The 26,705-nt window shown below is 38.9% G+C and overlaps 2 protein-coding genes across 4 annotated transcripts in view; one reads left to right on the top strand and one right to left on the bottom strand.

Moving 5' to 3' along the window:
- The window catches only part of PLS3 (plastin 3), an 89,168-nt gene that overhangs the window by 38,012 nt on the left and 24,451 nt on the right, over window positions 1-26,705 (bottom strand). For 2 of the 3 annotated variants that reach the window (XM_082610681.1, XM_082610683.1), the window contains exon 2: window positions 5,775-5,855. In XM_082610681.1, the coding sequence (XP_082466807.1) occupies window positions 5,775-5,847 (73 nt within the window). In that variant the 5' untranslated portion in view covers window positions 5,848-5,855. Of the gene's footprint in view, window positions 1-5,774; window positions 5,856-16,532; window positions 16,623-26,705 lie in introns of those variants that run through there. The other variant, XM_082610682.1, reaches the window with a different exon arrangement.
- Window positions 26,205-26,647, top strand: LOC309796272 (ferritin light chain-like; the record flags this gene model as incomplete). Its single annotated transcript, XM_082609316.1, has 2 exons — window positions 26,205-26,382; window positions 26,445-26,647. 2 exons carry the CDS (start codon window positions 26,205-26,207, stop codon window positions 26,645-26,647), a joined length of 381 nt encoding a protein of 126 aa, XP_082465442.1.

Here is a 26,705-nt window from a genome sequence, read left to right as displayed (position 1 = left end):
TACTCTGTTTCTCCATATTTTAACAGCAGATCTGGCTGGTACTACCTCCCGAGATCAAAGGCATTTTAGTGTTAGTACTAGTAAATTACTGCAAGGTTTTCTTAGAGTCCCCAAATCATACCTTTTGAAGAAAACAATTTTAATTTCAATAAGGCAGAGGGAGCCTAAAAAGGCAGCTTGCAATTAATTTTGGAAAATCTCCCAGCTGCTAAAGTACTTGAAAGACAAAACAGGGTGCAATTATTTTAAAAGAGTTTTATGCTAATTTTATTTCCAATCCCCAGCCAAAACACACACACACACACACACACACACACACACACACACACACACACACACACCCTTAAACAATATCAGAGATCTAACGTGCTGCGCTTTGGAAGGCTAGAATATGGGACAGCACAAAGGCATTTTAGAAAGCTTCTCCCTCTTCAGTGACGTTATTAACCAGGAGCTCGAGACTATGTTTGATGGTGAACTTTTCCTATTCTGCGTTTCGACATAAACATGAGAATGTAATAACAAATGGACCCCAAAACACAGCTCTAGATTGAAAGCAGTTTTAACTGGAAATCACAACCTCCTGGCATGATGTCAGTCCTTTATTTACTCATTAAAGCTGCCAATATTCTGAAGGCCCTTTCTGGCTCATTTGCCCCTTCCTCGTTAACTACAGATTGGTGTGGGGTGGAACAGGTTCTGCATTTCGAAGAGTCTTCTGTTCCAGCATCATATTTTCGACCACCCGATAAAGTAGGTATTATCATACAGCCTGTATTATCTACAGCATTCTCAATGTTTCTGCAAACACAGGTCTCAACTGTTCGGTTCAGAAAATATGGTCAGTGTGGTCAGACACTGACGGGCTGCAGGGAAAAAGAAGAAACTCCACCTACCCAATGAACAAAGTTCCCGCATGGAGTCCAGAGCTGAACTTCAAGAAATGGATCAAGTGTTCTATTTTTAAAGAAAGATTGCTATACTTGAAAAAAAAATCACTAAGACACTCCCAGTGCTGTACCAGAGAGGTCAGGGTCTCAGTATCTTTCAAACTGGCTGCTGAATTCATCAGAAAGGAACCAAATGTTTTTAACAACAGATCCTCTCTGTCTGTCTGTCTGTCTCTATGATGACACGTGTAGGTTCACATCTGCATTGTTTTGAAAGAAACCTCATTATGCTCTCTTACCAAGTATTATTTTAGATGCCAGTTAACTCTCCCAAAACCCTCCCCCCAAGTAACCTTAAAGTAAATAAACTTATTATACAGCCATGTTCCTGCAGAAGTTTGAATCACACCAAGAATGCATATCCTTAAAAGGAAATGTTTTCCCTCCCCTTGCATCCTGTTATTTAAGCTATTTTAAGTACTTGTCTGGAGAAAGCTGAGCCAGAATTCAAGTAGTTTTGATTTTAGCTGCTGTTTTACACTGCCCATGTCCAGGTGGTATGTGGTACAATCTATCACTTCAAATGCATCTTTTGGGGTGCTACTTTGTCTTATAAATCTGACAGTGAGAAAGAACGGGATTTCCCTTGACCCCTGGGTTTTGTGTGTATCTGTGTGTTGCTTTATTCATCCTTGAATCTGTTAAATCTAGTGTCTTTCTTTATAAACAGGTCACGTATGTGTGTCCTCATCTGCAATACATATGCAACCTCTTTACAAACCCACTACGGACAGTACTCATTAGGACTTAAAGAAGAAAACCAATCAAGTGCAGATGCACATCCTTTCAGAAAAGCTGTGTTTAAAAGTTCCATTTAGTTTAACCAATATATTCCACAAATGTTTTGCACTAAAAAAATGACAAAAGGAATCTATATATCTAACAATAATGGATTTAAACACACACACACAATCCTGATTGCCTATGAAAGCACAAAAAATATTAATTTAAAAGACTCAGCCAAAAGACTTGTGCAGAAGAATTTAGATTATATTCCACCCTCAGATCTAAGCAATAAAGTCGAGCTTTCATTAGGCATTAAAACTTTAGAAAAGGCAGCTGCTAAACATCTCCAGATGCTTAAACACGGGTTTTGCCTTTCACAGCTTATACCTTTTGAGGTAGCTCATTCCAGCGAATACATATAAGAGGCAGTTTAATGAGTCCCAGCTAAGGATAGAATAGAGGTCGCGACCAAAGAGTTCATCCTAATAGTGGATCCCCAAAGGTGGAGGTCAATTACAGCTGAAGGCTGGACAAGGTTAGAGGGCTGAGACCAGGCAATCAAAAATGCTGTCTATCAATTGTTTTCCAACTAAAAATTTCCAGCAGTTTGGCCATCATTTTCCACCTGCTGCCACTTTCCCACTTAAAAAATACACACACCCACACGAGCGCATTCTCGCACACCCCCAATCTGTGCTCCTATCTTCCACACAGTCAAAACATGGTTTTCAGACTATCCTAAGACCTTCATTTCTAATATTCCATCGATAATTAACCAGATGGCACAGTGAAAGAGCACTGGGTTTTTTTTTTTTTTTTGGTTGGGCTGTAGTTTTAATTTTTTAAGCCATAATTAAACAAATATGCACTGGTGTTGTCTTATTGAATACTAAAAGTAAATTAAAAGAAACCACCATGCTTTTTGCGGCATCATCCTATTGTGGTTTTTATATACTAGAGAATATCAAGTAATTTGAAATAACTCAACTTCCTGAGATGAGAAAATCTGGTACAGCTACAATCACCATAACCAAAAATTTCTGTCATAGTTTGGTGGGCAGCCTCAAAGGAATATACCCACACTCTTCCTAGTCATTTATGAAACCCCATTATTTTATTTCAGAAGTGTTGAATTCCTGTTTGGAAAAAAAACCTGAGCGGCTATTGCTTAGGAGAGAAAAAAGCGTTTGCAGGACTAAAGCCAATCTGAGAAGATCTACATTACATGAATTTATCTTTATGACAAGGCATCATTCAAATGACCTTTAGCTTCCATAACAAGATTAAAGTCCCAGAGTGTAAAAGATATTTTCTCCTTGGTAAAATATTTACTTCCTAAGTGTTCTGAAAAGTTTTATTTATTCTTCTTTAGAATGAACTTATACAGCATTGCAGCATTTTAAATTAAAACAGAAACATTATGAAGTAGGAAAAAATGAGAGCCAAGGCTTCTGCTATCCCAGTGGAAAATACTAGAAACAAATGTTGAGAAAACGAAAATAATTAAATGAAAATATACTGCTTGGAACTTAACACTAAGCAGGTGCAGAAAGTGAGTGAAAGGAGAATTGTAAATCTTAATACTCGATTTTTATTGCTAGTAAAGAGAGTTTCAAAGCACTATTAATTGATTAAACAAAACCCATGATTAGTGGTAATTACAGAGATTTTCTCCACACACTATTATTTTGCTGAATTTCTAAAGAGATAATCAAGGCTATTATTTTTAATAGATGGGAAAAATCATATAATGATTTCCATATTGTGTCAAAATTGAACTGAGACAAAGTAGTCCTCCCTCCCCTCCCCTCCCCATAAGAAAGAATTGTCAGGAAAATAGGTTATAGAGTTTGTTTTTAAAATCAAGTTTCCCTGAATGAAAAAAAAAAAAAAAGGATTTCCATAACACCTTTGACAGTTGCCTAAGGGCTCTGCAAATAAGAATAACTAAAAACTGCAAATATTTTAAAGGAAAATCAAAAGATTCAGCTGGGTCTTTAAACACTTTTCTAAAAGACAGACTATACACAAGCATATTAAAAATATGTTGAAAAATACAAATTTTATGTGTTACATTGTAATGGCCAAAGCCTTCAGAATAAATTCCGCCATGATGAAAATCTTCATAACAAAGACCGCTTGTGATAATGACAAAGTCCCAGTACATGAAAAGACTACCTATAATTCCTTGGAATTCAATCAATTAACTATTTATGTATTGAAAACCTAATGTGTGCAACAGTGAGCTAGATACTGAGGGGGAATACAAAATAATAATATGTGGAACAGGCAGAAATTTTGGACTCCAGAATTCCTATTTACAGCATATAGAGTAATAAGAGTGTACATATCATAGAAATACATGCCTGGTAGGGCTTCAGTAAGACACACGGCTCAATCTCCCGCCTTTGGGAAGGTATTTGCCTACCCTAAACCCTCCAAGATGTATGATTTAAAGTAAGACAGTAGTTCCACAATGACCCTTTCTTGCAGTCCAAGCTCTAATTGATCTCTCAGTCCAATTTAGCCCTGTTTCCTCCTTGGAGATAACTGGTCAACCCTCTTTATATCATTAAGCTTTAAAAGAGCAATTAAGCTCTTTTACTGATAAAAGTATCCAATTAAGCTCTTTTACTGGTAAAAGTATCTCAGTGCCATCAGGTAAACCATATTCAAATTAGCTTTAATTTTTAAAAAATATTGCACACAAATATTTCCAAGATGCTGCACATGAGAACAAGGCTTGTATTCAACAATAAACATTGATTTGAGGAGGTGAGGCCTTGCAGATTAAGCAATAGCAATAAGGTCCCCACCCCAAAATCCTATTCATAAAAAAAACAAATCAGGCTGTCCCAAACACTGAAAGATGAATATAAATAAAACAGAAGGTTTGAAGGAAACAATTATGATAAGAACAATTTCTACAGAATAATGTGATTTAAAAAGTCTTGCAGCCAAAAATTCACCTGCTGTTTTTTCATAATCAATCTATATTAAACTGAGTAGTACACTTCTTCCAGTAAGTGATATCTATGGCAAGTTAATTGACTGCCTTTTTTTCTTACACACACACACACACACACACACACACACACACACACACACACACACAATATAGTGTTAGATCCAGGACTTATTTTTTCCTAGTTAGAATTCTGATGGGATTATGAATAGTCACGCTGGCTGGGGGAGTCATTATTTTTCCCAAGGCATGTTGTTATTACTAAATGACTTCATAGAAAATGTTGCTCATAAATGTATGGGAACAGGGATGTGTATTTCCTCACTTTTCACTGATGGGGTTCCCAACACAGGTCAAAGAGTAGATTCTGATTTAAATAACAAATCATTTTGATTTAACTTCATACCCTTTAATCAAGAAGATACCAAATAGTATTAGTCTCCCTCTCAAAGCACATGTTGACTCATGTGAGCACACATCAATAGTCAGGTCTTACCCTGTTTTCTCATTATCTTCACTGACTTGACCTGAGCACTGAAATTTGGAATGTAAATACTATAAATTGCTTCCATACCTGCTGAATTCGAAGACATGTTACGTGATGTTTAAGGATAAACCAAGTGGCATGCTAATCCTTCCCATCTTATACTGATGCTAATTCAATTTAAGAAGGTCGAACAGTGTGCATTCTCCAAAGCCACATAAGATCCATGAAAAAGGCAGAAAGCCACGCTGATTAGCGAAAGGTAAAACATCATCTAATGGTTCTTAACATCTTTAGGGGTCACCTGGCCCTTTAAGAATACGGGGAAAGCTCCAAATCCTCTCCTCAGAAAAATATGATACACAAAATACGATAACAACACAAAATTTGTCTAAAAGTTTCAGGAGCCACAGCAGCCCCCAGTTAAAGACTGGGATCCTGGACTAAAAACCTTTGACCATATTAGATACTAGATATAATTAGCAATAACACAGTTTAAAGTGTAGCTTCTAAAACTTTATTCCATTGGTTTTAACTATCTTGCCCTAAGTTTCATGATTAACCATTCATATAATTTTTCAGAGAAATAACTTTTATTAGTACCAAATAAAGACTGCTTTGCTATAGTTACTCTACAAAAACCACTTACCGACTTTTGCAAAGGCCTCTTTGAGTTCATCAAGCTCATCTTTGGAAATCTGAGTGGTAGCCATCTCATCCATTTAAAGATCTAAAGAGAAACCAGAAGGGTTTAAGACTTTAAACAGAAACAGAGTCATAGATACAGAGAACAAACAGGTAGTTGCCAGAGGGGAGGAGGGAGGGGGAGGAAAGAAATGTGAGGGAGCTTAAGAGGTACAAACTTCCAATTATAAACTGGAAAATAAATAAGTCACAGGTATGAAATGTACAGTGTGCGGAACATAGTTAATAACTATGTAATATCTTTGTGTGGTGACACATGACAACTAGACTTATCATGGTGATCAGTTTTAAATGTACAGAAATATCGAATCACTATGTTGAGTAACAGGAACTAACAGTGTTGTGGGTCAATTAAACTTCAAAAACAAACTCACAGAAAAAGAGATCAGATTTGCAGTTACCAGAGGCAGAGGTAAGTGGAGGGGGAATTGGATGAAGGTGATCAAAAGGTACAAACTTCCAGCGATAAGATAAATAAGCACTAGGGATGTAATGTACAACACGATAAATATAATTAAAACTGCTGTGTGTTATATATGAAAGTTGTTAAGAGAGGAAATCCTAAGAGTTCTCATCACAAGGAAAACAATTTTTTTCTATTTCTTTTATTTTGTATCTATGTGAGATAATAATGCATGTTTACTAAATTTATTATGATAATTATTTCATGATGTATAGAAATCAAATCATTTTGCTGTTCACCTTAAACTTATACAGTGCTGTATGTCAATTATATCTCAATGAAACTGGAAGAAAAAAATTTTTTAAGACTTAAAAAAATTTTGTGATGGTTATAAGCACTCCTGCCAACTCTCATTTTAGGGATAATTTAGACTTTCTAGAAATGCAAACTACTAAAACCATCTGAATATGTCCTCATGTTTCTAGCTACAGCCATAATAAAGAAAACAAACAAATGAGAAGTTATCATTTACCAAAAGTTATTCAGAAAAAAATACTTGTGAATTTTCCTTTCAAGGACAAAATCTTACATTACGTTCAAAGAATGTAAGGAAGGGGAAGGTACCGAGCAATGACAGAAATTCTTGGTTATATGTGCCAAAACTAAGTCAAAATTATGTGACCAAAGATTCGTGTAAAATATAACTTTTTGGGGACTTTCCTGGCGGTCCAGTAGTTAGGACTCCACGCTTCCACTTCAGGGGGCACGGGTTCGATCCCTGATTGGGGAACTAATATCCCGAATGCCATGTGGCGTGGCCAATAAATAAATAAATGAATGAATAAATGTTAAAAAAGTAACTTTTTCATTTAGCATTTACATATCTATCTATCTTACTGGCTATTTCCATTTTTCCCATCTTTATTGAGATATGTGACATATGATACTGTGTAAGTTTAAGGTGTGTATCATAATGATTTGATATACATATATATTGCAAAATGATTATCACAATAAAAGTTAACACATCTATCACCTCACATAGTTATCACCATTTTTTTCCATTTATATATCACCATTTCCATATATCACCATTTTTTTCCATTAAGCCATTTAAAAATCTTTCACTGTGAAAAAACTGATTTTCAGATAGCATAAAAACAGCTATCAATCATTCCCATTAAAGGAGGAGTCAACTAAAACAAATTATTTTTGGCTTTGATACAGAAACACACACAAGAGCAGGCTAATCAACACATCTTTGTGTACACAACTTATTAATATTATTTGAGTTTATACTCTTTCTGATTTGGCCCTATTTTACCTATTTAACCAATAGTCAGGGCTTGGTAAGCTATGGCCTGTGGGCCAAATCTGGACCACTGCTTATTTCTGTATGGTCCCCAAGCTAAGTATGGTTTTTACAGATAAACATTTGCTGTCAAATGTTTGGACCTCAATTAAGTGAAATGTTACCCCAGGGGGGGAAAAATTCCATTCTTCTCATCAGTAGAGTTGTATTACCAAAAAAAGTACTCAAATATTTCTTATATTTTGACTTTTGTCAGTAAAAATCTGTGGAAATAATATTTAAACCCTTGACATTAATAGTATAATATTCTTATTTTGCCTCTTGGCGTACAATATACATGATGTGGACCTTTACAGAAAAACTTGACTGAGCCCTGCAACAGAGAAAGGAGGTCTGTACCACAACGGAAAATTCCCACATACCAACCTATTAACAATTTTTAGACAGAAGGAAATGAAAATGATTGTGTGTTGTCCTTTTTCGTTTTGGCTTTGTTTTTTTCTGTCTTTTTAATCTTTTTAAAGACCTTTACTTTTTAGAACAGTTCACGGCAAAATTGAGCAACAAGCACAGAGAATTCAGTTCCCATATACCCCCTGCCCTCACACTCGCACAACCTCCCTCATTATGAACATCTTCTATCAGAGGGGTACATTTGTTACAATTGATGAACCTTCTTCGATACAGCATTGTCACCTAAAGTCCATAGTTTACCTTAGGCTCACTCTTGGCATTGTAATACATATTACGCATTTTGACACCATTATAGTATCATACAGAATAGCTTCACTGTTCTAAATGTGTTGCCTTTTCAAAAAAGTAGTCTATGTGTAAAATTTCACAAACTATGTGAAATGCAAATTTGAGATCTTATATTTATCCCTTTTAGACATTTCAAAAATAATTTTTGAATAGCCTTTCATATGTATTTGTGGGATTTATTTATTTATTTATTTATGGCCACACCGCGGCGTGTGGGATCTCAGTTTCCAGACCAGGAATTGAACCCATGCCCCCTGCAGTGGAAGCATGGAGCCCTAACCACTGGACCACCAAGGAATTCCCCCTTTTAGACATCTTTATTAAAAGTTAAAAAATTACTCGCCAACTCATCTTTTTTGCCATGATGACTAATACTTAGTACAGAGACGCTCAAGAGAGAGCTGGGCCACATCTGTCTTTTGCACACCCATAGTTGTCACTTCTACAACTTATCACAGTCCCAGGCAGGTAGTAAGGCACTCAATAAAATAGTATTTTCATAAATTCATCCCTTCAACAACTTGTGTCAAGGCCTACATTAGACAAATTCATATTCCTACTAATTCCCTGAACCCTCATAACAGCCTTTTGAGGTAAATATTCTTACTCCCTTTTTTCTTATTAGAGATAACCTAGGCTCAGAGAGACCATGGACCTGGAATTCAAACTCAGGTTTCTCAAATCCCTGGGAAGTTTTAAAATGACCATATGGTACTATTAGCTAAGTTTCCACCATAATGTAACACATTTATAATGACTCATATTTTTAAAAAATTAAATAAAAACAGACTTTTATAAAACAGAACTTGCCTGTTCATAAACTTTTCTTACCTATGGTGTTAAAATGTCACTAAAGAGGGACAACTTCTTAGTAGAAAGTTGGGTAAAAACACCTTTCAGAGCAGTCTCGGGATCTATAAGGTGAAGACCTTCAGTTGGATATGAAGGCAGATATTTTAAAGATTAAGAGTAAAAAGTGATTTTGCATAAGTTAAGCTGCAACGTGATAACAGTACTTTTAAAAAGTATTGTAGGGGGCTTCCCTGGTGGCGCAGCGGTTGAGAGCCCGCCTGCCGATGCAGGGCACACAGGTTCGTGCCCCGGTCCGGGAAGATCCCACATGCCGCGGAGCGGCTGGGCCCGTGAGCCATGGCCGCTGAGCCCGCGCGTCCGGAGCCTGTGCTCCGCAACGGGAGAGGCCACAACAGTGAGAGGCCCGCGTACCGCAAAAAAAAAAAAGAAAAAAAAAAAGTATTGTAGGGACTTCCCTGGAGGTCCAGTGGTTAAGACTGCGCTTTCACGGCAGAGGCTGCAGGTTTGATCCCTGGTTGGGGAACTAAGATCTCACATTCCCCGCGGCATGGCCAAAAAAAAATATTCTATATTTTATTAACATGGTGTTCAACACCTCTCATGACAAAAATACTATATAGGATTTACTCCAATTTTCTTCATGTATATTTTAAGTAATGATGTTTTCAATACGAAATTATTGCCCATCTCCCGTAATAATACCACACAGAACAATGGCACAGAAAGTTTGAAAGTGAGACTGTCTCAGAAAATCCAAAACATGTGGCCTCTCCTTTACTTCTTTTTTTTTTAATAAATTTATTTATTTTTGGCTGCATTGGGTCTTCGTTGCTGTGTGCAGACTTCCTCTCATTGCGGAGATCGGGGGCCACTCTTTGTTGCAGTGCACAGGCTTCTCATTGCGGTGACTTCTCTTATTGCGGTGGTTTCTCTTGTTGCGGAGCATGGGCTCTAGGCTCGTGGGCTTCAGTAGCTGTGGCTCGAAGGCTCTAGAGTGCAGGCTCAGTAGTTGTGGCGCACGGGCTTAGTTGCTCCGCGGCATATGGGATCTTCCCAGACCAGGGCTCGAACCCATGTCTCCTGCATTAGCAGGCAGATTCTTTTTCTTTTTCCTTTTTTTTTTTTTTTTTGCGGTACGCGGGCCTCTCACTGTTGTGGCCTCTCCCGTTGCGGAGCACAGGCTCCAGACGCACAGGCCCAGCGGCCATGGCTCACGGGCCCAGCCGCCCCGCGGCATGTGGGATCCTCCCGGACCGGGGCACGAACCCGCGTCCCCTGCATCGGCAGGCGGACCCCCAACCACTGCGCCACCAGGGAAGCCCAGAAGGCAGATTCTTAACCACTGCGCCACCAGGGAAGCCCCTCTCCTTTACTTCTAAAGGTCCTTTCTAGTTTGGGCAATTCGTGAGTCAATAATAATGTAAAGTAGTTAGTCTTTTTTTTTTTTAAGACGATTTTATTCTCATACTACTATATCACTTCTATAAAAGAGAAAATTAGACAAAGATGGTTCTGGATATACCCCCCCCCCCGCCACCCCACCGCACCCTTTATCCCTGCTGAACAGTGGGTTCTGACTCAATCTTTCCTTCCCACTTCTCCCCTTTGTAAGCAGCAGGTCTGAACAGGGTAGAAATCCCTTCCCTCTTTTTATACACCTCCCCCAACACACACCTCTACCCTCACACAGTTTACCAAGGCGTCTGTTATATGCCTAGTTCCTGCCCTCAAGGAATCTACAATCTGGGGAAGACAAAAAAATGTAGATAATTATAATCTGACATAAAGTGAATTAGTGGTTGTAATAAAAGGTAGAGAAGGAGGAAGACTCTGAAGACCTTAGGGATTATTAATTCCATCTCAGGCAGGCCAAGGAAGTAGTACTTTTGTTCTTCGTGCAAAATTAGGAAATACATAGATCTCACAGAAATGATTTCGAGGCACTTGTTTACTTAAAAAAATATTAACGCAATGCAGCATTTAAAAAACCCAAAAAATACTTTCTGCTCTTTCTTTCTTTATTTATATGGCTGCACTGGGTCTTAGTTGCAGCATGCAGGCTCTAGTTCCCCGACCAGGGATCAAACCTGGGCCCCCTGCATTGGGAGCGTGGAGTCTTAACCACTGGACCACTAGGGAAGTCCCCAAAATATACTTTAAAGTTTTCTAATTTCTTATTCCTGTCTAATTATCCTAATGAAAGCTTAAAGTGTCCCCTTTTACACCTATAACTCAGATTTTTCATCTGCAGGAGACATGAAGAGGCACAATTGAGTAAGAGTAAAAAGAACTGCAATACACATATATTCCCAAAACAACATTTGTTTGATCCAGGATAACAAAATAGTTTAATTTAGGAGTCTCTCACTTGAATACATTCAATTTCATTTATTTACAATTATTTGAAAGTAAATAAATAAATGCTACCCTGAAGCACCTGAGCTAAAACTAAGAAATCCAACATAAAGTTTAAAAGGCTCACAATATACACTTCAGTTGACAAAAATCACAATATTTAAATTAGCTATTTAATGCAGACTTTTTTTCCCCACTATGAATAAAAAAAGTTTGTCCTTAAGACTACTCAAAGGTACTTGATGGAATCTTTAAGGAAATCAAGCAATTAAATACTATCTTGGGAGAAAATATCACATTTAAATAATTTAGGGAAGACAGGAACAGGAACATCAGATTTTTAGAAAACTTGCAAATTAAAATTACTGAAAGCTCTATCCCTCTTCATCGGGCATTCACTGATTTTTTTCTCTCAAAGCAAGTAAAACATCCCAGACTGGGGTTTAGGAAGCAAAATAGATGATGACATCATTATTGCCGTATAGACACGTTGATTCAATCCTGAACACTTGCGGCAAACTGTTGTTCCCCACCCAAGAATGCAGTATGTTATGACAGGAAGATTGTGAGATGTGGAATCAGAAGACATCAATTAATGCCCCAGCTCTGCTACTTCCTATCAGTGTGTCTATGAGCGAGTTTATTTAATCCTGCTAAGGCTCAGTTTCCTCTTTTGAAAACAGCGATAATAACTACTTCCCTAGGGTCCTCGTGAAGATTAAAGATGGCATGTGAAAGCACACTGTAAACTATAAAGTACTATACAGCAACTTCAAATCCTTAATGAAAGAAAACGGTGAACAAATCAATGCCTAAGTAATTGTGAGAGGCTATATAAATATAAGGCGTAAGTTCTACTAAGAACCTTTTAAATGGAATGTATGAAAAGTTATGTCATTTGTCCTATAATTATTGACTACAGAGTATAATAGATCTCCTTCATATATAAAAATTATAAGCCTTTAAGTCGAAGTAATTTAAGAAGGATGGGACTAACAAAAATCTGTCAGCCATTTTTTACCCATGACTCAGTTTGGCTCCTGCATAAGACCAGTTTCTAAACACAACTTGAAGAACGGCCAGGAGATTTTTTTTTTTAATACAATTTTTACTTTATATCAGGACCACTTAAAAAAAATAGCTAACAGCTTGTCAATATTGTCACATTCCTCCTACTTTGCACATTTTTTTCATAAGCAATGCAAAATAAAAGGTGAAGAGGTAAAAAGTAAATATTATTGCTGAATAAAAGTTTAACCTCAATTTCACAGTATGTGATTGGTAGGTAAAAAGAAAGTCTGACTTTTGAAATATGTTGAAATGTGTCCTTTTCCCCAGTCTGTCTTCCCACAAAAGTGAACTTTATTTACATGGAGAGAGCAGGCACTGATATTTAAAAAAAAAGAAAGAAAGAAAGAAATATATTTTCCCTCCATTTAAATTTAGCCAAATGAAATACCATCAAAAGTAAAAGCTTCCAGGGTCTCTGCATTTTTCTGAATTCTCTCATCTGCAGAGCAGTTTGATCTGTCCCCAATTCTGTTTCCTCCCTAGCTCCTATGCCTGCCTTCGCTATAAAGGGAAAGCATCAGGAGAAAAGCAAACCCTCTCCCTAAACATCTGAGACACAGGAAAACAGATTTTCAAATAAGGGAATGAAAGGAAAGCAAACAAAACCTTGTTTGTTTGTTTTGTCATAAAAGGATATGGTGTACAACTGGGTCTGAATTCAGGGCGTCACCCATAGAGGAATCTTATGCCTATGAAGTCATCCCTAATTACAGAGTTTGACTAACAATACAGCAATTATGAAACCACTCCACTGGCTCCTTTAACTATACTTAAACCCTCAACACAAATCTTTGCTGAGAAAGGTGTACCTACAACTACCTACCTGAAACTATTACTCAAATTCTGAAAGGTATTTGATGGAGATGAGGAAAGGGGTGGGGTGCCTGTTTTCATCCCCTAAGGCGATTCACTTTAGGAATGCTGCTGACTAAATAATCTATTTACTAATCTGTGTCATTCAGAACCACGCCGGTCAGGAAGCAGGGCACACAATGGGAAACTTAACCATAGATAATCAAGAGTTGATTACGAATTTTATATTTTTTTCTTGAAGTTGAGAGGAACTAAAAGATAAAAGCAGGGCATATTCACCATAGACATTATCCAGCCACTTGTATGCCAGGTAAACAGAATTGGTAAAGTGAGGCTGATGACTTAAAATCAGAGATTTGGCCACACACACTTAAGCTGGTAAGCTCGAATCGTGAAGAAGAGAGGGTGGACAAAACATGGAAGAATACATTGTTTGTATTTGTGTATTTGTCACCTTCCTCTGTCCAAAACAGGCAGCGCTTTGGAGCAGCCACACTTCACATACCTACGTGTACCAACAGAAACTGCCACCCTGCCTCCTCACTAGTAGGTAAGTCAACAGCACTAGTCTCCAGGTCAGATGGGCGTGCAACACTCTGAGCTAAAGCTCACCCACTCTCACTATGATTACTCAAGCTCTAGTGCCGCGTTTCCAAATGACTTGAGAAGATTTCAACTTGAATGTCTATCATATTCACCCACTTACTCATTTATATTCAAGCCTTAATTGAAGGCTTAATAGGTACCAGGCACTGTGTTGGGTGCTGCAGATATAGAGATTTAGGACCCAAAGTCTCCTCTCCAAGACCTTACTGTCCAGCGGGGAGAAAGATGGAAAAACAAAGACATAATATTAATGCCATCATCCTATTCACTGAGTGGTGGGGTGACAGTGGTGGGCTTCAGGAAAAGTTTTCCAGAGAAGGTGACTTTTGAACTTTATCTTAAAACGTAAGTAGGGCTTCCTCAGACAGATATCACTGGTAAAGGCATTCCAGGCAGAGAGAAGATGATATTCTAGAGGAAGATGATATTCTAGAGCTGTAGAAAGACAGTGTGGTTGGAGCACTGTGCCTAGGGTTTGAGAGAGACACAACTGGAGCAGAAGGTCAGGGTCTAATTTAGAAGGGCCACACTCAAAATCTGGACTTGACCCTCTGGCCAAGGGAGAAGGAAGGTCAGTGAGGAAAATCCCATTCAGGAGAGTCTAAGTGTCTACATTTGAACTTATTGCCACATTATTTCTCCCCTTTTCAAATATCTCTCCTGTCAAATCAGGTCTCCTTTTCAACTTCCCTACTTTCCTCAGTCTCCAGGTTTACAAATTTGAGAAGTTTGGCCACAAGAAACAAAGGGAGATTGAAGTAAACCACTAAGCTCTCTGGATTCTTCCATCATATCCCTTTATCACCTCATGTCTGGCCTTTTCCAAAGCCCTTTTAGCTGATCTATGTATGGTCCTGTCTCCCTCCAATGTAATCTCTACGCTGCTAACTTCCTGAAGAACAGATCTAAGGTATGTTTCCTATGAAAGCAAGTCCCAACTTTTAAGCACAACATCCTAAGCCCTACACTCTTCTGTATTGATACCTATCTTTCCAATGTTTCTTCCCATTACACACACTGCACACCCTGGAATCACACTCTCTTCACACCCTATTCCCCAAACAGGCCATGTATTTTCCCACCTCTGTTCCTTCTCCTCTGTGCTTCTCTCCAGTGGAATGCTCTTCACCTGTCTCCTATGTACTTTTCAAAAGCATCTTTGAGAAAGTCTCTTTGGAGTGTCCCCACCTGAGAGAAAAATTCTCTGTTCCCAGGACTCTCACAGAACTGCACGCTTTCTTCTGTTACAGCCAGTGCTGGAAACTTTCAGACAGCTCCAATTTTAAATATCTTACTGTCAGACCATATGTACCAATTTTTGAATGGGAAAATACAGTCACCACAAGGATAGCATTTAATACTACTATACATAAGCTCTTTGATGGGATGGAAGGGACCGTTTCCCATTCATCTTCATATTCCCAGCCCCTCTCACTGTGCCTACAGAGTAGGTAATATAAATAATTAATATAATAACATATAATTGTAAGTTTATACTATAGCAGCTAACATTCTTGGAGGACTAATTGTTTATATGGACTGTGCTAAATGCTTTATATACATTATGTAAGTTATTTCTCAGCAAAACTCTATGAACCACGTAATAGTGTTATTTCCATTTTACAGAAAAGCAAACAGGATTAGAGAAGTTGAGTAACTTGCCCAAAGTCACACGGCTAGACAGAGGTAGAGCCAGGTCTCAAACCCAACTGCACCCGACAGCAAAGTCAGCATTCTCAATCGTTATGCTGTACTGCATAGCTTCCTCAACCACGGCTTCGTGAATGAATGTATCTCCCCACAGACTATAAACTTATTAAAGTAGAAACACAGCTTACTCATCTCTGTATTCACCACAGCGCTTTACGCAGAGACACAATGCATTCTCAGTAAATATCTTGAATCAGAAAAGGTCCACATCTAGTACCCACAACCATTTTGATCATGTCAGTCCCATTTCAGGAAGCTATAATTTCTTATGCCTAAACAGCTGGTCTAAACTTTGCCTGGTATTCCTGGTCCTCTAGTGTTCCTACGAGTCACATCTAACCAGTTTAACCTTTCAACAACACTCAGAATTAGCTTTTTGATCACAACCATCCTCCTGAACGATACCCGTCTATTAACTCCTACATCAGCATCTTTTATCCTGCCCCCACTACCTCTTTTCCTCCCTGTCTCTGTATCTACCTTTCACACTTATAAAGCCCTTCTCTTTATTCCTCTTACCTTCTTATCCAAATCCTACTCATCCTTCAAGTCTCAGCAAAGCCTCATCCTCTCCCAAACCACATTTCCCAGTGACTCCACACCCCAGCTGATCTTTCTCTTCAACTCCCACAGGATTTAGAATCTTGCCACAAAAGTTAGCAGTTTAATTATAGACTTCCTCCTATAGTTACATAAGTAGATGTGAGTACAGTCTGGCTGGGACATCCATCATCCTACTAGATTCAGTTCATCTGCCTCCTCCACACTGATCCTCAAACTTGGTCCAAGAGAATAATCTTCCCCAATCAAAGACAACCATTCTTTCACCAAGAGCACACACATACTTGTCTAAATACTTGCTCTGCAAGTCTTATTTCAAGATTGTTTGTTTCTCAAGAACAGAGTCTAAACTTCATCTTCCTCTCGGATACTCCCACAATGATAATCCATTGCTGGATGCTGAGTACGGAGGTATGGCTCAAAAAATATTCCAGTTGACTGCAATGTTTTGAGGGTGGTGATAATCTGCAACATGCCCAATATTCAACGATTACTGAAATTATATTAGGGAAGAAACAAGAGCCTAGGGTAGTTGAGTGACTTTGCCCAAGACACAGAGCTGTGCAGCAAATGTAAAATTAAAAAAAAAAAAGTATGTGAGAGAGAAGGTAATTAACTACTCTTACCGTAAAAATAAAAACAAAGAGGCTACATATTGCTCTGTGGAAAGAAGGCTCATGCCTATTATACCCTATGGAAGATAATTTAAAAACTCCTAACCAGGAATTCCCTGGCAGTCCAGTGGTTAGGACTCTGTGCTTCCACTGCAGGGGGCACCGGTTCGATCCCTAATCAGGGAACTAAGATCCCGCATGCTGCATGGCACAGCCAAAAAACAAAACAAAACCTCCTAACAAATGTGACCATCATACTGAGAAATATGAACGGTTGCCAGAAAATGCAGTTCCTTTCAGCTAATTCGTTCTTATTACTTAAAGGAGGGATTCACTTAATCCTTGAACTGAAATCACCAAAACTGTAACTGTGTAAAATATATAGAATATTGGCAACGGATTCAGCAGATACTATATATTATAGAGTTCTAAAAGTTCTTTCTTCAAAATACTGGTGTTAAGTGAGTACTGATAATAAAACAGGCCATACTTTTTAAAAAGGACATGAATGCTGACCTTCTCTTATGGCACATTCATTCCTATATATGACATGTTTCTGCTTCCCTGTATTTAATATCCCTTAATTTCAGCCACTTACATGCTAACTACTGTAAACAACCATTCCCATTGTATCAGTGCTAATAACTTAGTACAAATGTAAGCAAACACTCAAGTATCAATGTGACGATTTGATTTTCAGTTTAGGATTTCTTTTTTCATACATAAGCCATCACTGTGGTACTCCTAGTTTTTTTAGTGATTAGTTTTTTACCTTACAGCTGATTTTTCTCCAGGGGCAAGCGGCTTGGAGTTTTGTTTGCTTACTTTTAGAAAACTTTAATGGAATCTTGGTAGAGGAGCAGCTGTAATAATTTAAGAGGTTATATGCCTCTTTCTCAATTTAATGATCTGTTGCTCTGAAAGTCACAAGTGAGTCAAGCTCTAACTGGTCTCACCTGTGTCACAGGTTTCTAGTCCTGAAAGTTTAGGAAAGGTAAAAGCAGACAGAAGTGGTGAAGGATTTTACTGTTTATTATTCCAGCACCTCAGCATTATTAAAAATTGTTCGTTATAGTCAACATGGAGAGCAGACTTCTGTGATGAAAGCAACATTCAACATGTAGAACATACTTTACTTAACGAGGTTGTTTTTCAGGCCTAGATCCTCTGGTAATTCTACTGGACATTTCAGCCACAAATTGGTAAAACTACACAGAGGACATTGATAGATAACCCCCAATAGAACAGACGGTATTTTCCCATGAGGTACTGTTATATATGCTGTTAGACTGTACAGGATTCGGGACTAGAGAATAAAGCAGCTGGCTGATGGAACACACATCTGGATACATTTAGCAACTATGCTTCTACAATTCATTTAGATTAAAATAATAGGAACACAAAAACATATCATTTTGGTAACATAGCATACCATTTCAGGGACATTTGTGAAATGACCTAAAAAACCTTACTTACTATTTACATGACAAAATACGTTTCAAATTCCAAATCAATTGAGCGATGAACTCTGGAAGGTTCTATCAGTGACTGAAGGCTAACTCTCCCTATTATCCAACCTCAAGCAGCTGCCTGCCTATAAGTGCAATTTTGCTTTGGAGGTACCCAAAAACATTAAGGAGACTTAAACATTAGCTCACTATATTTAATGTGAAGAAGGGATTGCTATCTCCTGCGTGTATGCTGCTCCAACAATGCCCATGGATGCATGAGAGAGGGTGAAGGTTTATTAAGAAGGGCAAGGGAGCAGAGGCGGCTGTTATTTGCCAAGTAATGTGCACAGAGTTAAACTAAGCTATCTTAGCCCTCTTCCTACTTCCCTAATACCTACAACCAATTAAGCCACCTCAAATGTTCTGTCTGTGTTGTGTTGTTTTAAAGGAGATGCAGCATAGGGTTCTGGTTGCTAACCAGTGACGCCCCTTCCCCAATTCCGGTAGCTCCCCACCCCCCAGCGTGTCCCACCATCTACTTCTCTATCTCCTCCGCTAGGCTGTGAGCTCCTTGAAAGCAGGGCTGGTACCTTATTTGACTTTGTATCTTGGCTCACAATAAGCCCCTACTAAATGTTTGCTGAATGAACTGATGTTCGTAAGTAGGGAAAGTGAACAGACTTAAACATACTGCAGGCTAAGTAGTTGTCACGCATGGTTTTCAACATGCATACTCTATAGAGAAAGCTGGGAACAAAATAGTCAAGACATAATAATGTTCCCACATTCTTCACAGGCACTTGGCCTGTTAGCATGCTTTAACTATCTACTGCCCTTTAATACTTCAAGATACTACAAAACTCTTCAAGATGTTTGCAACCTGTTCTTTGAATTTAGCTGAAAGTCAGTTTTTTTTCTTTCAGAAACAGTTTTTACTTGGCAACAATTTTGGCAATCAAGCAGCACATTTCACCTTTACAATAATATACATCACGCACACAACATGTTTTGACAAACCTGCAATTTATAGATAAATGTATCATTTAGAAATAAATGTAAATTGCTGCAAACTAAAGCTGTACTTAAAATTTTTATTATGAAAATTTTCAATGTATACAAAAGAGAAAATGGTACAGCAAACACCCATAATCCCATCATCCAGATTCTACATTTATCAGATTTATCAGGATTTCCCCACTGATTCTCTCTTCCTGTCCTCTTCTTTTCCCCTGCTTCCTCCCTCCCTCCCTTCTCAACCCCCCTTCCCCCCTCCCCCTCCCCCCCAACCTCCTGAATTATTGTAAAGCAAACCCCAGACATCCCATGAGTGATTTCACCCTACTTAGCTATTAAATGAGTTCATTTCCTGGAAACACCTCTATTCTGTTCTAGGATCTAGCATAAGCTAGATTCTAATTGATCTTTTTTTCAAGTACCAATACCTATGAGTCACTTAAACCCCAAAGGGTGCCCAATCCTGTGTCATTTCCTGGAGGAATATCAAATACTTCCATTTTAAGTAAAAGTTTACTTTCCTCTTTTTGTCTTAATAAAGATAAGATCTTTAAGCAATGGCTATTTTAAAATAAGTTAATAATTTTTCCCATAGAAACGTTCACATCAATTAAGTCAGATTGAAGACATTCTTTAAATTCTTGCTAGACAAGAGTTTTGTAGATATTTAATATACATCTTAACCATATTCTAAAAGCCCCCTTTCCTGTTAGGAAGAATACTATATCAAACCCAAAGACAAAACAAAGTTATACCTCTACTTCCCCATCTTTACAAAGCTAAGAAGTATTAACTCCTTGGATTGAAATAGCACATTCTTCTTTTAAAAGGTCCAATCCCTTTATTTCCTAAGTAAACTCTGACATTTTCCAAAAATATCTGAATAATTTATGAAAAAAACATATCTGCTGCTAATGAAATTAATTAACCTTCACACTTGAGGAGTATTTCCATTCTCCTTTCCTGTGAAAAATAACACGGAAGCCAAGGGCAACCTTCGGGTATATATCTCTCACAAGGCAAGATCAGACCAGTTAACTCAAGACAAAATATTATGATGTACAACTCAGAAATCACTAGAGAGAAAATTTCAGCTTAGACTTTGAGCTAAGCTGGAAGTTTATCTATTAGTCACTAAAATGGCCTCCTGCACTGTAACATACCCTGCTTATATGTTCTCAAATATGGTACTTGTTAATTGAGAAAACTAGACTCTTTTGTTTCATACTTCACTTTTTACCTCATATGGGTGTAGTTAAGTGCAACTAATTTGAGAGGTTACCCTTGATTCGGAGTCAAGATTTACACAACCAGCTATATTGAAATAGGAGAAATAAAACATATGATCACTATGTGATAGAAAACTCTGGTGAGTTTGCAAGCATCAGAAATCACTATCACTACCATATTATAGTAACACCACCAAAATCTCATCACCAATGATTTTCATGTATTTTGCAAAGTATGAATAAACACCAGGACAACCGTTTGTCATAAGTTATTTTGTAAGAGTAGAATATCAATCTGTTTGCCATATTCTGTCATGACAGCTACCCTCAACTTCTATTTCACAGAATTTTGAAGAACCATTTAACAGGGATCAAAAGTATTTGAAATTCCATTCTCCTTCGCCCCACCCCCCAGACATAAAGTAAGAATTTCTGTCATTTAAACCTTTGGCATCTGACTTGATAGATACAGCTATATAATTAGGATTACAAAACCAATTTTTAAAAAGTACAAAGTCCCTAAAATATTCCCCAAATAAAGAAAAGACAGTATATAGAGAGAACAAGTCAGATTCTAAACTTCAAAATTTTCTCTTAAAACAAATTTGCTTCTACTTGAATACATAAGATTTAGAAAGCGTCTCCAAATGTGTAACTACCCAAACACATAATCAGGATTTCGAGATGTTTAAAGTACATTTCTGCTTCAATATTCCATAATATAAAAGTTAGAGCCTAACGAAATAATATTAAAATTGTTACCCTTCCGGGATGAGCGCAAACCTGTTGTTTCTTTCTCGCAGCACTAAACAGAAGGAACCTCCCACGCCCAGAACGCCAATCTGGAAACCCAACATTCTTCTTACAGTTGCAACTTTAGAGAGCAAGTCATAACACTTCCTGCTCGAGAGAAAGAGCACCCTGACAAAGCAATGATACAATACTTACGAATCCCCTTCCTGTCAGCCTCACGGTATTTTGCCAAGTATTAACAAATTCGAACTTCACAACATTTAGAGAAAAGTGAATTTTTTCATTCCAGCTCCACTGAAATCATGCAAGAACACAAGGGAATTTAAAGTTGGTTCAGGTCAAATAGCTACAACCCACATACCTATTTAAACTTTGAACATTAGCCAAGTAACCTGCTTATTTTAGAACACATGGAACCAGCTTCTCCCCAGAGGCCAAGTCACTCGTCCATAGGAAAGTGCATTACTTAGAAAGGCAAATGAACTGTCCCAGACCACTTACGTTCTATTATTCATCTCGATCCATACTTACGTCTTCATACAACACACTCCATATGCTAGGTGCCAGAGCATTAACTGCGAGTATCTATATCTTGTTTTCTGTTGAATACATATGCTGTTAAGTGTAGGAACTATATTTTCTACCAGCCTAGCATACAGGAACGAAACCAATACTCGCTGAACTGAATTTTCTACTGAGAGGCAGTACTGCTGAGTAGTTTAGAGTTCTGGAGCCAGACTGGGTTCAGATCCTGTCTCCACAATTTTCTAGGTTGTCTTTGGACAAACTGCTTAAGCTCTTGTGCCTGTTTTCTCATCCAGGGATGATAATAGTAACTACATCACATAATGATAAGTATTTTGTACATTGTTGTGATGCTTAAATGATTTAATGTGCATTCAAATTTTAGATCATAGCCTGGCAAATCGTAAGCACTAGGTATGTGATAACTGCTATATTCTTATTATTGAAATTTGTTTTTTAACTGGTCTAGCAATTCTAATCAGCTAATTGTTAAATGAAGCAACTGGTTAGCTATGAGTTCTCACCCTTTATGCGAGAGAACAATAAATCAATAGGAGTACTGTGCTAGGCTCAGGAGACCATTTCTAATACTGACATAGGGCAAGTCAATCATTTGAAAGGAAATGGAGTGCAATGGGAGCATCAGCGTCTTAGGAATCAGACTGACTTCAACTCTGTGTGACCTTGAACACATCACTTAGCTTCTCTGAGCCCCAGGTTCCTATCTATAAAAGTGGAACTAATTCCACGAACTTCAGAGGGTTGCGATGATGATTAAGTGAGATAAATGCATAAGGGGGTCTGGCTCCAGCAAGGTGCTCAGTAAGTGGCGGCCATTGTTATAATCTGTCTGGGATATAATATGCATAATACCATCTGCTCTACCTACCTAATAAGTATGAAAGTGAGATAATAGATCCTCCAGTCCTTTATAATTAATATAAAACAAAGTGAAGCGTTTTATGCTAACATTGAAATCTCAGCATAAGGAGGTGACTCACATTGCAGTCACTTGTAAAAAGCATCAGGACAGCCCACATCAGGAGGCAGAGTGTTCTCCTGTCCTCATCACTAACCACCATTAGCAGACACTGGATTACATTTTGCCTCCTTAATGGAAGCACTTTATTTCATCAATCACAAAAACTGCATGAACTATCAAAAGGCAACACAATCCCGAACAGAAGGAATAGAGCGTCAGGAGTCAGAGGACGGACGTGTTTTTCCACCTGTTTTCATTGCTGACTCACTATATGAAGCCTCTTCAACTTTCCCGAGTCTCAGTTTCACCATCTGTGAAACAAGCATAGCACTAACTGCCTGTAGCCAGTCTGGCAATATGTGGGGTAGTAAGGAATGCTCAAGCACCTTGAGCTAACTGAAAGAAAGGGTATACGTGTATGTATTATCATGCATTTCCAGGGAAAACTGGGGCACAGGCAATTGCCTCCGGTAAGAAGACAGTATCAGTGACAGGCCAGCAATGTCGGGTTTCCCCAGCCTTACTTTTCTTTAGCTACACTTGTCACTTCACAACACTTAGATGGGTCTGTCCCAAGTGCTATTAAATTAACTTCCTCGGGCTTCCCTGGTGGCGCAGTGGTTAAGAATCCGCCTGCCAATGCAGGGGACACGGGTTTGAGCCCTGGTCTGGGAAGATCCCACATGCCGTGGAGCAACTAAGCCCGTGTGCCACAACTACTGATCCTGCACTCTAGAGCCCGCGAGCCACAACTACTGAGCCCGCGTGCCACAACTACTGAAGCCCGCGTGCCTAGAGCCTGTGCTCCACAACAAGAGAAGCCACGGCAATGAGAAGCCCATACACCGCCACAAAGGGTAGCCCCCGCTCGCCGCAACGAATACCCAATGCAGCCAAAAATTTAAAAAAATAACTTCCTCAATGATCATGCTACCCAGAAACAGCTTCCTTGTCTTTCCCTTTCTTGGTCTTCTGGAATGTATATGCTTTCTAGCTTTCTGAACTCTAAGGCTAATCTTTGATCACAGTGAAATCTGTCAACACCCAGCTGTTGATTTTAAAGTCTATTCAACATAACATGATAGAATTCACTTCAACTGCAAAATATTGTGGTGAAAGTTCTAGGAATGGATACTCCCTTTAAAAATGGAAATCTTCCACTTAGTAAATACCAGGACATTTCCTAAAAGACTGTTGTATCACATCAGTAGTTCAGCCAGTTTCGGCCTACAGCCCATTCTGTAACCTTCTAAATGTCTCATCATATGACGTATGTGCAGGTGTGCAGGGCCAAGGGGGGATATTGGCATTTGTGTATGTGCATGTGTGTGAGTATGTATGTGAACAGCATCTCTGTTTTTACTACGGGTAATGAAAATTGCTTTGGGAACAGAAGATGGTGGCAAGGGTTATGTAACCCATTGCCCATTTTTATAAGCAGGCCATGAAATGAAAACAACTTTTACATTCCAAATTCATCATGATGAATGCTGGGGAAACTCAATAGAAACCAACCTATGTTTTTTATCTGTAAACGTAAAGCGCACAAGCTCTCACTCTCTCTCAAATGTTACAAACATATCCATAAAGTTAAAAGTTCACACACGCACCTGTGGCCTCATACACCCTTCAGGGTGGAAAGGAAGGAAAGAGGCACACCCAAAGCTGCAATGAGAATTTCATAGACATATCGGTGTAATCTGCAGTTAGGACACAAGACTTAGACACGGTATTTTTAAAGTCTTCCAACTTTCATTCAAACATCATCCTCTCCCCACCACACCCAGTACAGGTTATATTCTTTCCATGTGTGACACGTACAATGGAGGCCTCTCCCACTGTGCTTAATGCCACACCTCAGTAACAGTGATCTATCATCCTTTAATGGAACAGGATTTTACCCATCTTCATGACTTACTTATAAAGTAAACAAACAAATAACACTCACTGTGCGTGAAACATCAAAGCAAAGGGATCTAACATAAAACAGGTACCACGAAGGATATTGCTACTGTAATTTTGGGCTATACTGGAAAGTTTAGGAAATTTATGCCAGGAGCAGTATTAGATACACAAACTTCCTGTTGCGTGGCTGTGTCAGTTTTAACAATCAAGTAGATCTGGTTTACGTGATGATTGGGCGGGGGGGTAAATAAGCCACAAGAACATCTTAATTTCAATATTCCAAGGGCTGTCTCCCCAACAGTAAATATTTGTGAGCTCTGTTTTTGCATAACAAAGTAATCAACCTTTTAACAGGATGTCTTATTATATATTAAATTATATACCTTGTCCTGATGCCCTAAAACAAAAGGCCGAAATAGGGCTTCCCTGGTGGCGCAGTGGTTGAGAGTCCACCTGCCGATGCAGGGGACACAGGTTCGTCGTGCCCCGGTCCGGGAAGATCCCACATGCCATGGAGCGGCTGGGCGCGTGAGCCATGGCCGCTGAGCCTGCGCGTCCAGAGCCTGTGCTCCGCAACGGGAGAGGCCGCAATGGTGAGAGGCCCGCGTACCGCGAAAAAAAAAAAAGGCTGAAATAAATAGAAGGATTTAAGGCATGGGTCCTCCAAAAATTATCAGTTGAACTATACATGGGATAAGGACGTGATTTGGAAGACATCTGTGGTGACTATGTACAGTTAACAACACTGAACTGCATATTTCAAAGTTGCTAAGAGAGTAAATCTTAAAAGTTCTCCTCACAAGAATAAAAAAGCAACTGTGGGGTGGTGGATGTTAACTAGACTTATTATAGTAATCATTTCACAATATATACATATATTAAATTATCTCGTTGTACACCTTAAACTAATACAATGTTATATGTCAATTATATCTCAATGAAACTGGGGGGGACATCTGTGTTCTGTTCAGAGCTAATAAAATCATACAAAGAAATAACTCATATGCTCGACACCTTCCTATCCTGAGGGTCTCTCATTCAATAAAAGGATAGGGAAGGAAAAGAAACAAAAAAACCCAACTAACCCAGCAGTTCCTAAACTTTTTGGCCTCAGGACCTGAAGACTCCAAAGAGCTTTTTGATATGTGGGTTAGATCAGTGTCTTTATCATATTAGAAATTACAACTAAGAAATTTTAAAGATATTTATTAAAAAAAATTAAACCCACCGCATGCTAATATAAATAACATTTAAAAATGAGAACTATATTTAAAAAAAATTTAGTGGGAAGAGGCAGGGCATGCCTCGCTCCTGAGGATGTCTCTTGCTTCAACACTGTTTGAACGGAACAGACCCAGGGATGCCCCCTTTTCCAGCCTCCCTGGAACCTCTTTTCCAGTTGCATCCTTAGGAACCAACCACTATGCCGTCCTTGGCCTCCAGAACCAGCCAACACCGTTATTTTTGGAGCTTAGCTCCTTACTGCTGATCAACCATGACCTCCCAGATTTGTCAAAATTATTCCACCCAGGTGGAGGCAGCCGTCAACCACAGGGGTCAACCTGCATCTGGGTCCTCCTACACCTACCTCTCTCTGGGCTTCTATTTCTACCGCGATGATGTGGCTCTGGAGGACGTGGGCCACTTCTTTTCTGAGTCCACCATGGAGAAGGGCAAGGGCGCCCAGCATCTCTTGAAGATGCAAAATCAGCACAGTGGCTGTGCCCTCTTCTAGGAGCGCAGAAGCCGTCCCAAGATAAATGGGGTAAAACCCTGGACAATAAGGAAGCTGCCACGGCCCCACAGAAGAACCTGAGCCAGGCCCTTGTGGACCTGCACCCCTGGGCTCTGGCCGCACAGACACCCACCCGTGACTTCCTGGACAGCCGCTTCCTGGAGGAGCAGCTGAAACTCATCAAGCAGATGGCGACCACCTGACTAACCCCACCTCCCACTGGCGCAGACTGCCGCCGGGGTTGGAGTGGGGGGCTGAGCC

Source organism: Mesoplodon mirus, assembly GCF_964341445.2.
Source record: "Mesoplodon mirus genome assembly, chromosome: X".
NCBI classification, from domain to species: domain Eukaryota; kingdom Metazoa; phylum Chordata; class Mammalia; order Artiodactyla; family Ziphiidae; genus Mesoplodon; species Mesoplodon mirus.
The sequence above is the reverse complement of the archived record's forward strand: the minus strand, read 5'-3'. Positions and strand labels throughout refer to the sequence as shown.